We start from the raw sequence: 12,142 nt of genomic DNA, 5'->3' as shown, positions 1-12,142 counted from the left end.
ACTTTCGAATTAAATTGATATGTTAATGCTTGATTGAAAGTGTAGGCAATCTGAAATGAAAAGTATAGCATAAACTGCCTGTTTGACCTGTGTGTGGAATGTAGAAAATGTAGGAGGGAACATGATAGCCCAAGTGTTTACAGAATGAGATTTGCTTCTTCAGCAGGTTGATCGGTGTCTTGGATTTCATTTTCTGCCTTGTCTAATATATTTCTAAATCTTTCTGTATTAATCTGGAATTATTTCAACCACGGTTGTGGCCGGTCTAGCTTCACCTTCTAAGTTTGTGCAATAAGGCAATTTATCCCTACTCCACTGCCATCTTCCTTTTTTGTCTTCAATTGACCAGTGTTGTTTGTAGCTTTCTTTTTTTTTTTTCCCCTCCCTCTGGGTTTGGAAAAGAAAACATGGGCTGTTGACCACAAGTAGTGCATGAGAGAGAGCCATGCAGTAGTTGTAAAAAAAATTCTGGGGTCTGTCTGGACTAGTCAAATAAAGAAGCATTTGGAGTATTTTCAAGATCAAGCATCCCGTCTTGGAGAGAAAAATATACTTCCAGCAAAAACTTCGATTTCCTAATTTGTTAATGGCAGCACTCTAGATCAGAAAGTTAGCCAAGCCTTACAGGCTTCATCCCTAAGCAGTGAAAGCTGCCAACTTTACTGTAACTGAAAAAATACTGATTTGAATGTTGTCAGTTATTGTACTGGGATTTGCTAATGCTAGCCAAGCAAAAAGAAAAATTATTTTCCATTGACAATCAGCCATAAAGTTCATGAAATGTCTACATGTATTTGAAGTTAGAAAAATTTGTTCCTTCTGGATGCTGTTTGAGATGCATTGGACTTTAATGCTGCTGGATGAAGTTTATGAACTTTTTCATGCCACAACAAGGGTGTTAGGTTTTATATAACGATTTTTTGAAAGAAAACCATAAATCCTTTCTATGAGCTACTTTGTAATTTCTTCTCTGTATATAAAATGCTTGGGGAAGATGTATGCTTCTTCACTCAATTTTTTTACAGAATGGTAGATTTTATTATGGTGTTAACAGCTGAAGCAGTAACATGCTTCAGAGACTTAAAAATGTCCAAAAATTAGAGTGTTGTGGCAAATATATGCAGCTTTAGCAATAAAGTACTTCCCTGTGCATTTTTCCATTTGGTATTTTATGCAGTGACAGAGAATACCTACAGTGTTTGCAACTTATGTTATAAACTTAGGTCCAATAAAATGCAGTTGTATTGCTTCCATTTCCAGAAGAAAATGAGATGTTTCTGAGATAAGGAATCTTGTATTTTTTGCTTTGTGTGTGGTCAAAAAAATGTCAGACCTTTCCAGTTAATTACTTTTTGGGGAAAAGTGGATTGGGCTCAAGGTGGAAAAATTTGAGGTAGAGAATAAAGAGCCTTTAAATAGACCCTAACTGATAGAAAATGGAGGGGAGTTACTAGGAAATGAAACTTTTCAATGTTTATTCAACAGCCTGGATATTGCTCATTGATAAACATACTGTTTTAGTTGCAGTTGTACCATATAGCTTAATATTTCTTCCAATTAATCTACTTGCTTGTAGTTAGGAAGGTATGTTTTGAAGTTTTCTCTTTTTTGCATAATACGTAGTTGTAACTGCAAGAGTTTTTTTTTTCAGTGGTTCCTGGTGTGGCAGAAAAAACCAAGACTACTTTCAAAGTAATGTCTTAATACAAAGTTCTAAATGATGCATGCTAATCATTCTTCATGGTATAAGGAAAGATATGAAATACAATTTTCTTTCTTTATCTGGACTGGCTTTTCTTAAAAATCCTAATTTGAAATGTGTCCCCTCTTTCTTTTTTTCTTCTTCCCCTTAGATTTGAGTTCTGTGAACCTGCCTTTGTGGTTGGTAATTGTCTGGAAATAGCCTCAGACAGTCATCAATATGACCGGATTTACTGTGGAGCTGGAGTCCAGAAAGACCATGAAAACTACATGAAAATTCTATTAAAAGTTGGAGGAATATTAGTAATGCCTATAGAAGATCAGGTGACTTTAGTGACAATTTCCCCTTTTTATCTTCTAGTTTGAGAAATAAGTAATTTAAAGAATGCTTTTGAATATATATTTGAGTAAGGTAATGTTCAGCTAATGATACCTTGATTCTGTGTATTGTTACAGTTTAGCAGATACTGTCTTTTTAATGAAGTCGTGAACTTTTTTCCCTTAAATTTGGAGGAAAGCATCGATATCCTGCTTTTAACAGTCTGTTTCATGCTATTTCCTCTGTGTTATACCAGAACTGCTTTGAAATTTCCCTGCCACATAAACATTTTCAGTCAGTACTTCAAAACAAACCACCTCTAAATCAGGACAATTGATTTCAAAGAATACAAAATAACTATGACAAGTGGGACATTGCAAGGGGAGGAATAAAAATGAAGGAAAAATACTCACAGCAGTTTTTAGTGTTGCTTTTCCATGTTAGTTTTAATGCTTTTCAATCAGGGGCATATTATTTTAATAATACTTCACACTTCTATCACTTTTCATCCTTAGACCTCAAAAGGCTTCTCAATGGTAAGTATTAGTCTCCCTGTTTTACTAATAAGGAAATTGAAAAAGGCACATTATGTGACTTAAGTTGATTCCTCCTAAATACAGATAATTACTAAAAAGCTTTTTGATAAGCATGTTAGTTACTTTACTTTCAAAAAAGAATTCTCACATTATTGATCTGCTTTCTTAAAATACCAAAGGGATTTAAGTGTAGCCTGCATGATTCTGTTCCAGAAATAATTTAATTATTTATTCACCTAAGGTACTGTCAGTTGAAATTGATGGAATTCAACTTGAAAGTAGTCACAAATTAAGAGAGAAATTACAGCCGTGACTATTTCTATCTTGTATACAAATGGATAGGGGCTTACAGCATATTAAGTGTGAGCAGCAGCTACAAGGTCGGAGATAATCTAGCTTGCAGAAGAACACCAAGGAAATGTTTAATTCCTGGTCTTCCTGAAGAGGTGGAGAATTTACCTGGTAGACAGGAGTCCAGTTCTCCTCACAGGTGCACAGCATACTGAAAAAACATTACAAATTGGCAACAAGGGAGCTGTCTGCCTGCAAACAAGGAAGACAGTTTTTCATAGTAAGAATGGTTGAACACTACAGCAGGTTACCTAGACAGGTGGGGAATCTCAGTCTTCTTTCACTTACTCAGAAAAGCTTCTGATTTAACTTTGAAAATTGGCCCTGTTCAAGAGGAGGGTAGGACTCCAGAGGTTGCTTCCAATCTAAACTGTTCTTTGATCTTTTCGAAAAATGAGAAAAAACAAAACTTACCTAAGTTTTTACCTTAGGGCCTGTGTTTTCCAGATGCATCTCTTCCCATTACCAAAGAGCCTTATTTAGTACTCTAGTGACCAAGTGGTATTTCAAGGATTGTCGAAGTCCTTTCTGTTCCTAAAACAGCCTTAATTCATTCCTTTGAAGCAAAACAAAATAGCAGTGTGTTTGAAACCAATCTGGATAGTATTGACTGACAAAATTGTAATCACTGATTTCTTTTGGTTTTGTTTTGCAGCTAACACAGATCTTGAGAACAGGACAGAACACATGGGAAAGTAAGAATATCCTTGCTGTTTCGTTTGCTCCACTAGTGCAACCAAATAGGAAAGACAATGGCAAACATGACACAGTAGGACTGCGTAAGTTTGTGCTCTCTCCCTTTGGCTTGCAGGGATGTTACAGTGCCTGATGTTGGAGGTCTGAGAGCTGAGAGGCTGTGCTGTAGAAACATTCCATTTAGCAAAGCAGTAGCTCAGTGATATGTTGTTGTGCTCCTGGTGTATGGTCTGTGTTGCTTCACAGTTAATATTCTGAATTTTAGTTAATTTAAGTGATAGAATGTTTCCAGCTTCTTTTCCAGACGCCTTTTCCTTTTAAGTTCAGCTTCTGTATTACAGTGGTATAGATAAAATAGCCAGCTAATATTACATCCCTCATAGTGCTACATTTCTCATGGTCTACCAAAGAAATTTTTTTTTCTCTTCCCCTGAAATGGAAGGAAGAGGTCTAAACTGGGGCTGTGGTATGATAGGATATTAATAAGCCCAAGCATGCTTTATGTCTGTGTGCAGTGGATATAGTCATATCTAACTGTTTGTTATTAGTCATCGGGATTGTCTTTCTAGCTGCAATGCTTTGAGCAGAGGTAGCAAAGGTATTTAGGAAGTCTTTGGAAGTACACCTGTTCCCAAATGGTAAGATAGGATGATAACAGGAAAGAAAAATAAGCTGGCAAAGAAAAGCACAAAGTTGAAATTTTCTGTTAGAGTTGTCAGGGATAGGAGTAGAACACAGAGCTATGGTAGCATGTGGGAAATTAAATAAAACCAACAAAGAGCCCAAAAGATAACATGTTTTAACTCTGAAACTGATATAAGCCCTTCAGGAATCCAGGATGTCCTATCAGCTTGCATTGCCTGTGACTGCTGAACTGGCTATTAATTTTGAGTGTGTGTGAATTTGCTATGATAGGTACCTCTACTTTTTTTATGCAAAGTATTAAGATAATTTCCTTTATGTAGTCTATTCCTTTGCAGAAATAATTAATTTTTGTTGTTTTAAACTTGGTTTGAGCCCTCAGAAGTCATTTCCTGAAATTAATTTCCTAATTCAAGATTATTTTTCCTCTGTTCCATCCATAACACATAGATGGTGTCATATCTAACAATGAAATATAGAGGTCGCTAGTCAGACTTGATGATGATTTTATACAGCCTAATTCCCTGGAACAAAACAGGATTTTCTATCAACATTCCTAAATTTTCAGAATGAGGAGTGCAGACCATGGACAGTCAGAGCTGAATGGTAGTACAAAAAGGTGTTTTCTGTGTTACAGTTTCAAAATGATGTTTTAGTGAGAAGAGGAAAAAATAACCAAATGGGGTATTGTTCACATTTAAAAGAAAAAAGGGTTAGAGGCTTGAAGTTGCACTGTAAAATGAGATTAGTGAGATAGGCTTCTTTTCACTAAGCAGGTGGATCTGATGTTATTTAAAAAGTTAAAAATGAAGCAAGTGTTCTTGTGGATGTTTGGGTGTACATGGAAGGTGTGAGGGGTGTAAAAAGTAGTGTGCTGAACCTCAACAACAAAAAAATAAGTTAATTTGTCTTTTATAGTAACATTGTCTATTTGTTTCAAATCCACAGGCCTGCCTATAATTTATCTTAAAAGTTCAAAGTAGTCTAGTCAACATGCTTCTTCTGTAAACTTTATCCAGAGTTTGTAGATGTCATTGCTAAGGAAACAGAGTCTGTGCCATACTTTTGACAACCCTTGTGACACATATGTAGTCTTATATATAGACTAAAATAACTCATATGTGAAATATCTGTAAGCCATGTTCAAAGCAGAGTCTTTTTTTTGTAGAAAACTACAGAGGTGCTGTTAAAAGGTTTTATCAATGTAGTTATTGGTTAGGATGCAGTTCACTGGTAGTAGACAAATGGAAATACATGGACAGTAAATATCCAAAATTTTGCATCCTGCTCTTCTCATTAAAAAATGTTTGCATCTGTTATAATTGACATACAATCTGCAATCATGGTTTGTTTCATTTGAACTTAAAACATGTTCTGGATGGTAGAGATAGGGTTTTGTTCTTTAATTTTGAGCTGATGTTATACTAAAGAAATGGGACTTTTTTTTCCCCTCCCCTCTCTGGCTTGATCTGAAATTAGTATTGTCAGTCTTAATACCTTTCTGTCTCAGATAAATTAATTAGTCTGCAACTGAAGTCATTGTATGTAACAATCAATCTTCTTTAAACTACATCAGTAGCTTTTATAGCTGAATGCATTTTTTGGAAGTGTTATTTTTGAAATTATTTATTCAGTAACTTCTTCCTTGCTGTAGTCCCTATTAATTTTATGGTATTCTATGCAGGAAGGAAAGTGACAAGTAAGAAAGTTGAACAAGCTTCAGCTTTTGCTAGTATGCTTTTTTGGTTTTGTTTTCCTTGCAATTAGCAATCCATAGCTCATCTAGGGCAGGTGTCCAGCAGCCAAGCAATATTTTGTCATCACCTGGCTGTCATTGGAAAACAAAGTTTTGGCTTTTTTCTTACTTGTTGGTTTGGGGTTTTCTCCCTTTAGGATTTGAGTAATTTTGATTTCCCGTTCTGCTGCAAAGATACAGGTGGCTTATCTGGTTTGTCACTTGTGAATTAGATATATCCCTCCCTCATCAGTTAGATTCACTAGGAAGTGAGCAGAAGGAGGAGGCAGAAGAAAGGCACTTGCCTAAACAAATGTGCCACAGGGGTAAAAATTGTTTTCCCACAACAGGATATTAACAGTGATAGCACTAGGTGCCAAGACATGACTGGTGCTAAAAAGTGACAGTACTTGTTGTGTAATTTCTTAAATTTATTTTAGTGATCATGGCTTCTACTTATCTTGCACATCTGTTAAAAGGCATCTTTGTTTCTTGGACTGTGCCACAGGGTTTATCAAGGTGATACTATCTGTGTGTCATTTGCATGTTGTGTCATTTTACTAAAATATCAATTCAGTTGTTTTTGAACATTAGTCTCCCTACCTCGCAGCTAGTTTGGTTTTTTTTTTTTTCCTAGAGGGTAATTTCACTTAGTACAACTTATTTTTCTTTCATTGTAGCTCCATGTGCTGTTAGGAACCTCCAGGACCTAGCTCGGATATATATCAGACGCACTCTTAGAAACTTCATAAACGAGGAGATGAAAGCCAAGGGTATTGCTCAGAAGGCTCCTCCAAAACGCAAACGCAGGAGATGCCGTAGACGCAGGATTAACACCTATGTGTTTGTTGGTAATCAGCTTATTCCTCAGCCTCTAGATAGTGAAGAAGATGAAAGAATGGAAGATGATAACAAAGAGGAGGAGGATAAAGATCACAGTGAGGCCTTGAAGCCAGAAGAGCCTCCTCGAAATCTGTTGAGAGAGAAGATTATGAGTCTACCGTTACCCGAATCTTTAAAAGCATACTTGACCTATTACAGAGAAAAATAACTTGTTTTAAGTAGAAATAATGCCTACTGAGAGTTTCTTTATTCTTGAAAATGTAGCATTTATTAAGAAGTAGGTGGACAAATTATTATTAGTCTTTCGTCAAGACTGAAGTACAGCGATAAATGGTAACTTGTCTCTATCTTGTCTCTGCTACAAGGAAGACATGCATTCGACAGTAGAATCCCTTTTTAAAAGTCTATTTTTCTTTAAATTTTGAAAATGCTGTTTTAACTCTGATAGAAATATATATACCATTATGCAGCACTAATCAATATTTTGCATGGTAAGTCTTTTTTTGATCCCTAACAGATTTGTATTGATAAAAGGATGAGTGAAATTTTATATACGCTAAATAATTGGTTAAACATGTGCATCTGACTTGATGAACAATTTGTCTGTATGTATTACTATTAGGGAAACATTTTAAACATGCAAACACTTACCTTCTAATGTCCAAATCAGACCCTTTAAAGTTTATTTTACTATGGCTTTGTTGCAATCATTATTACTGTGTTGGTATAGAGTATTCCAACAACACAAGTGCATAAATGTATACAGACACTGAATGAACTGGCTTTAGTGAAATATGAAAATACAAGTTCTGAAATGTCAGATGACCCTGCTACTTCTGCATTTATCTTTTGCCAAAAGATCTTGCGACAACTAACAGCTTCTTTCAGAGCCTTAAAGAAACACCATATTGAATAAGAAGCAAGGCAATGCTTACTTCAGCTCTGCTTACACTTAACTCCATTCTACACTGTCAGTATTTCTAACTAGAGGCAATTCCTCATTTGTGGGAAGTATAGGACAGTACATTTTGTTTATTTCTAGAGCTCACAGCATTGAGTCAAAAAGTTTGGTAACTCAAGATTGTAATTTAGATTTCAGTCATCTATATTTACTGCTTTTAAGTAGAGGTAGAATTTCAACAAAGTTTAGTTTGTATTGCTTATTGGGATAGCTATAATAGTAGAACTTAGAATTTGTTCAGTAAATGCACTTTAGCAAGTGAACTTTATACTTAACATGCATCTCCAAGAAGGTAGACTTGTGCCAGCCTATATTTTGTTTCTGAGCATGGCTCTTAGCACAAAAATATTTTATAAAATCATATGCATCTTTTGGAAACCTAAGAGTAGCAGTGCAACTGTGGGGACCCACAATAGTGCTGATTTAAATCCTTCAATGATTTTTCCTTTTCTAGTTGTGACGTTATTTGCAGTTCTCATTTTTAACTTTGCTTTTGCCATCTTAATTTCTTCATTCTGTTGTAACATAACCATGAGGATAAACCGTTTATTAAGGACTTGGCATGTAATGTGTATTAAAAACCACAATCATAGGAAATATATGCTTGTTAGACCCAATGAAAAACATTCCCATTGAAATATCCCCAATGATACATTTTATAATACTGGTGACACTTTTTGTCTAAAAAAATTAACAAAATAATCACATATTTCTAAAGCAGTAAATGTTCCTATTCCAAATATTTATAACCAACTAGTATTCATATGGTCTAGCAGTCCAATATTTACTTCAAAATACATTAGCATTTTGTTGCATCTGAGAAGGAAGATCAGACACAGTCCCATGACACTGACTCTTTTTAGTGCATTTCATGCTGTAGTCCCTGTTTTTAAGGTACATCATAGTAATGTTTAAATGGAATTTCATGAAGGCCTGTTGTACCAGCATGTGGAGTTACTTTCCGCAATATATTTACTGTATAAGTAAGCAAAAGTATTTGAAATAAATATTCTGACTTTATTTTAAAAGCAGGAAAACCTTATAAGAAATAGTTTTTCAAAGTAATGATACTAATAAAGTAATTGTGATGCTTCAGCTATAGGAATTGAACATAATCTTGTTTTCAATGGATTATTTTAGATGGAGGTTAAATAATCTGAAGTTTGAAATGTTTGTCTCCTTTCTTGGAATCTACATCCATCAGCTCAAGAATGAGATTACTAAATATTACTTAAGTACTTCAAGGACTTTATACAGGATGATTTTTGAGAATAAAGTTCTGCATTCTTTCATGCCTGTATACTTGGTAAAATGGACAGTGGATGACTTGTCATGAATCTTCAGTATGGAAGTTTTTTTTGGAGTCACTGAAAGAGAATGTTTCCTCTGTGTTTTATATGTGGATTTATTTTACACTCTTGAATTTATATTTACATAAATAAAAAGGTAGAAAGGCAAAGTTAATTAAAATTTAATTTCTGCCATCTCACTTGATGATGGGGACATTGTTGCAATAAAATGGTTTTTTGTGGTTTCTGCTTGCTTGAATTTCTGTGTTTCTGTGGAAATATTTTCAGTTATTTGGAAATTCAGGTACAAGTTGTTTCATAATTAGGTCAGTAATCTCTTAATAAAGGCTGTTCTTGAATTTCAGAAGTATATATTCTTGCTAAATTGTGAATTATTGGAAAGGTTGAAAGATGAGATGTTATTCATGAAAGAGGGAAAGTTATTTTGGTCCCAGCACTACTTTTGAAGTACGTATGTGGAGAGTTTCCTCTGGAGAGCCCAGAAGCTAAACTTGAGTTACATACTGAAGAACATTTCCATGTTTTGTTTTTTTTTCCCTAAATACTGAATTTTTTTTTAATCCTCAACTGAGCAGCTATCTGGGTCAAAACAAAAGGAAAACTTGGAAATAAGGGCTGCATGGGTGGTGAACAACCAGTGAGTCACACTTCCTTCTGCAACTCCTTGATGCAGCTTCATTTTATTGCCAGTTAGAGGAAAGATTCAAGGTAGGTCAGGTAGGCTGATGAGCAGCCTATAATTGTGATGACCGTAAGGAAGGGTGTGATGAATTGGGACTTCAGGGGGGTTTATCTTCTTTGGTCTGGACAAGGATCCAAGACTAGTGCTGTCTTTTCAAAAGACATGAATTTTTAATCCCATGTCATTCAGGAAAAACTGAGCAGCTGCCTCCCAAAAACTTGAAATGAGTTGTTTTTATTGCAGTGAGCCTAAACAGCTGTGCTTGGCTGAGCACTATTGCTTGTTCAGGTGCAGGCAACTTAAGTCTGGGTTTTTGTGTTTTTTGTTGTTTTTTTTTTTTTTTTTTTTTAATCCTGTATTCTTTTTCTCTACACTAATTTTTAAAATAAATCTTTGCCTATTTGTTATTGAAAACAAATAGGGAATGTAATCAAATGTCCTATGTTCTGATTAAAGCTGTTTTAGCTCATTAAGTATTTATCCGTATGTCCTCAGGAGCGGTGCCTTCCATCATTCATGTAATTGAGTAAAACTGAAGGCTTTGTGATTTACTAATCAATTATAAAAGATAAAGGAATGGTGTTCTGTGTTCTTCCTAGAGGTGTATATACTAAACTCGGCTTTAATGGGCTGCTACTTATTTTGACAACACCTGAATCATGTATGAGGTGTTTTCCATCAACTTGTTCTGAGAAGGTCATTGGAATGTAATTGGGACAGGGAGGCTTTAAAGGTGTGTGGTTTTTGTGATGTTTCAGTAAAACAACTTCAGTAAAATTTAGATGACTGGCTTGATCAGTGCCTGTCTCTCTTCTGTAGCTTCACCGTGTACTTGTCAACTTGCTGAATTACAGTTTTCAAGAAAAGCTGACTTTTTTATCCACAAGGCTTGTGCCACATTTATGGGCAGTATGGAAGCAAGAATCTAACTAATTTATCAGTCCTTATCAGCATGATGGTAATACTTTATTTCTAGAGTTTTCTGTCATCCTTCATATTCTGTGATGCTTTATAGAGAATTGTCAGCGGAGCCGAGGGAACTTGCACATCATTTTTTAAAGCTCTGTCTTCTTCTACTGCAAGCCAGAAATCTATGTAATACCTTGCTAGGATACTTTGCAGAATACTTCCCATGCTAGAAAGAAGAAAAAAAAAATTGTTTTTCTGTCACTGTTTATTCATGCATTCATGACTAGCCATGATTTTAGCATAAAGAGAAAATAGAGGAACTATAGGTATCAGTACACACTAAATGCAGGTGGTTTTTGATTTATAAGCATTTCCTTTCCATTTTGGTAGCCTTTTTATCCTTGGCTGAAAAATAATTCATTAGGGTTTCCTTCTGCTCTACTGCTTCCATGGATGTGTTCCATGGATGATCTCTACAAACAGAAATATTCCTTGCGTGCAAATAGATATGAAGAGTTAAATTTCAGTTCTTGATATTACAGTAATGCAATTTAAACTGTAGCACATGCTCTTCATTTATAATCCTCCTCTTGGAGTTATGCTCAACCTCTTTTTGTTTCCCTTGAGTTTTAGATTCACGACTAGAGAGGATAGCACAGTGTTCTGCACCTCTGCCATCTTTTGTGGGCAGAATACTTTGTTCATGTTGATGGTTCCTTCTTACCCTTCTGCGATCACCTTGGGAGTCACTTGTCTGTTGGATAATGCACTTCTTGCATCTTCATTCGTTGTTCTGCATCTCCAGCTTGTATTCAAGTTACCTGTTTGTGATAATCTGGATATGTTAGATACTGTATTTTTTTTCAAGTTTTGGGTCTGCATATTTTTAAACCTGACTGTTCTGGAGCTGTGCCTAGCTCTGGAATCTCCAGTACCAAGGGTGGCCCACACTTTGATCCTGTTACTGCCTCCTGTGTCTCCATTTTTCTGGTCCCAGACCAGGGCTCCATTTTCTGCATTACAGCATCATGTGAGAATGAAAAGTAGCTTTTTTTTTTACAGCAATAGTGGCATGTTACTCTTACCTATATAAGGCTAGGCTTGTGCCACACAAGCGTGAATGAGTGTATGCTTACCCATGGAAAACGGGTCAGTCAGAGAGACTGCTGTTTGTCCTGCCATGGGTGATGTCGGTACTATATATATGAGACAGAGCTACACAAGCATGAAAACAAGTTTCATATTTCAACTCAGTGATCAAAAAGCATTTTTTAGGGTTGGAACAGGAGCAGGAATAATTTGTATGGGGAAGTTATTGGTAAATAAGTAGTAACTAATAAAAACCAGCAGTTTATATCATAAAATTAGCTGGAAATTTTGATTCTTCTTTTAAAATCTTTCATTTCTGCCATTTACCGTTATTTTGTGTGTACAATCCATAGGTTTTGTATACGTTT

General features: G+C 35.4%; 1 protein-coding gene across 4 annotated transcripts in view; it reads left to right on the top strand.

Annotated features, from left to right (window-relative positions):
* PCMTD1 (protein-L-isoaspartate (D-aspartate) O-methyltransferase domain containing 1) overlaps positions 1-9,332 on the top strand; it is a 40,431-nt gene extending 31,099 nt beyond the window's left edge. For all 4 annotated transcript variants that reach the window (XM_002197315.7, XM_072924646.1, XM_030266191.4 and 1 more), the window contains 3 exons: positions 1,854-2,025; positions 3,563-3,686; positions 6,661-9,332. In XM_002197315.7, the coding sequence (XP_002197351.1) occupies positions 1,854-2,025; positions 3,563-3,686; positions 6,661-7,031 (667 nt within the window). In that variant the 3' untranslated portion in view covers positions 7,032-9,332. The remainder of the gene's footprint in view (positions 1-1,853; positions 2,026-3,562; positions 3,687-6,660) is intronic.
* The last annotated feature ends 2,810 nt before the right edge of the window (positions 9,333-12,142 follow it).

Source organism: Taeniopygia guttata, chromosome 2 (genome assembly GCF_048771995.1).
Source record: "Taeniopygia guttata chromosome 2, bTaeGut7.mat, whole genome shotgun sequence".
Lineage (NCBI taxonomy): Eukaryota > Metazoa > Chordata > Aves > Passeriformes > Estrildidae > Taeniopygia > Taeniopygia guttata.
The sequence above is the reverse complement of the archived record's forward strand: the minus strand, read 5'-3'. Positions and strand labels throughout refer to the sequence as shown.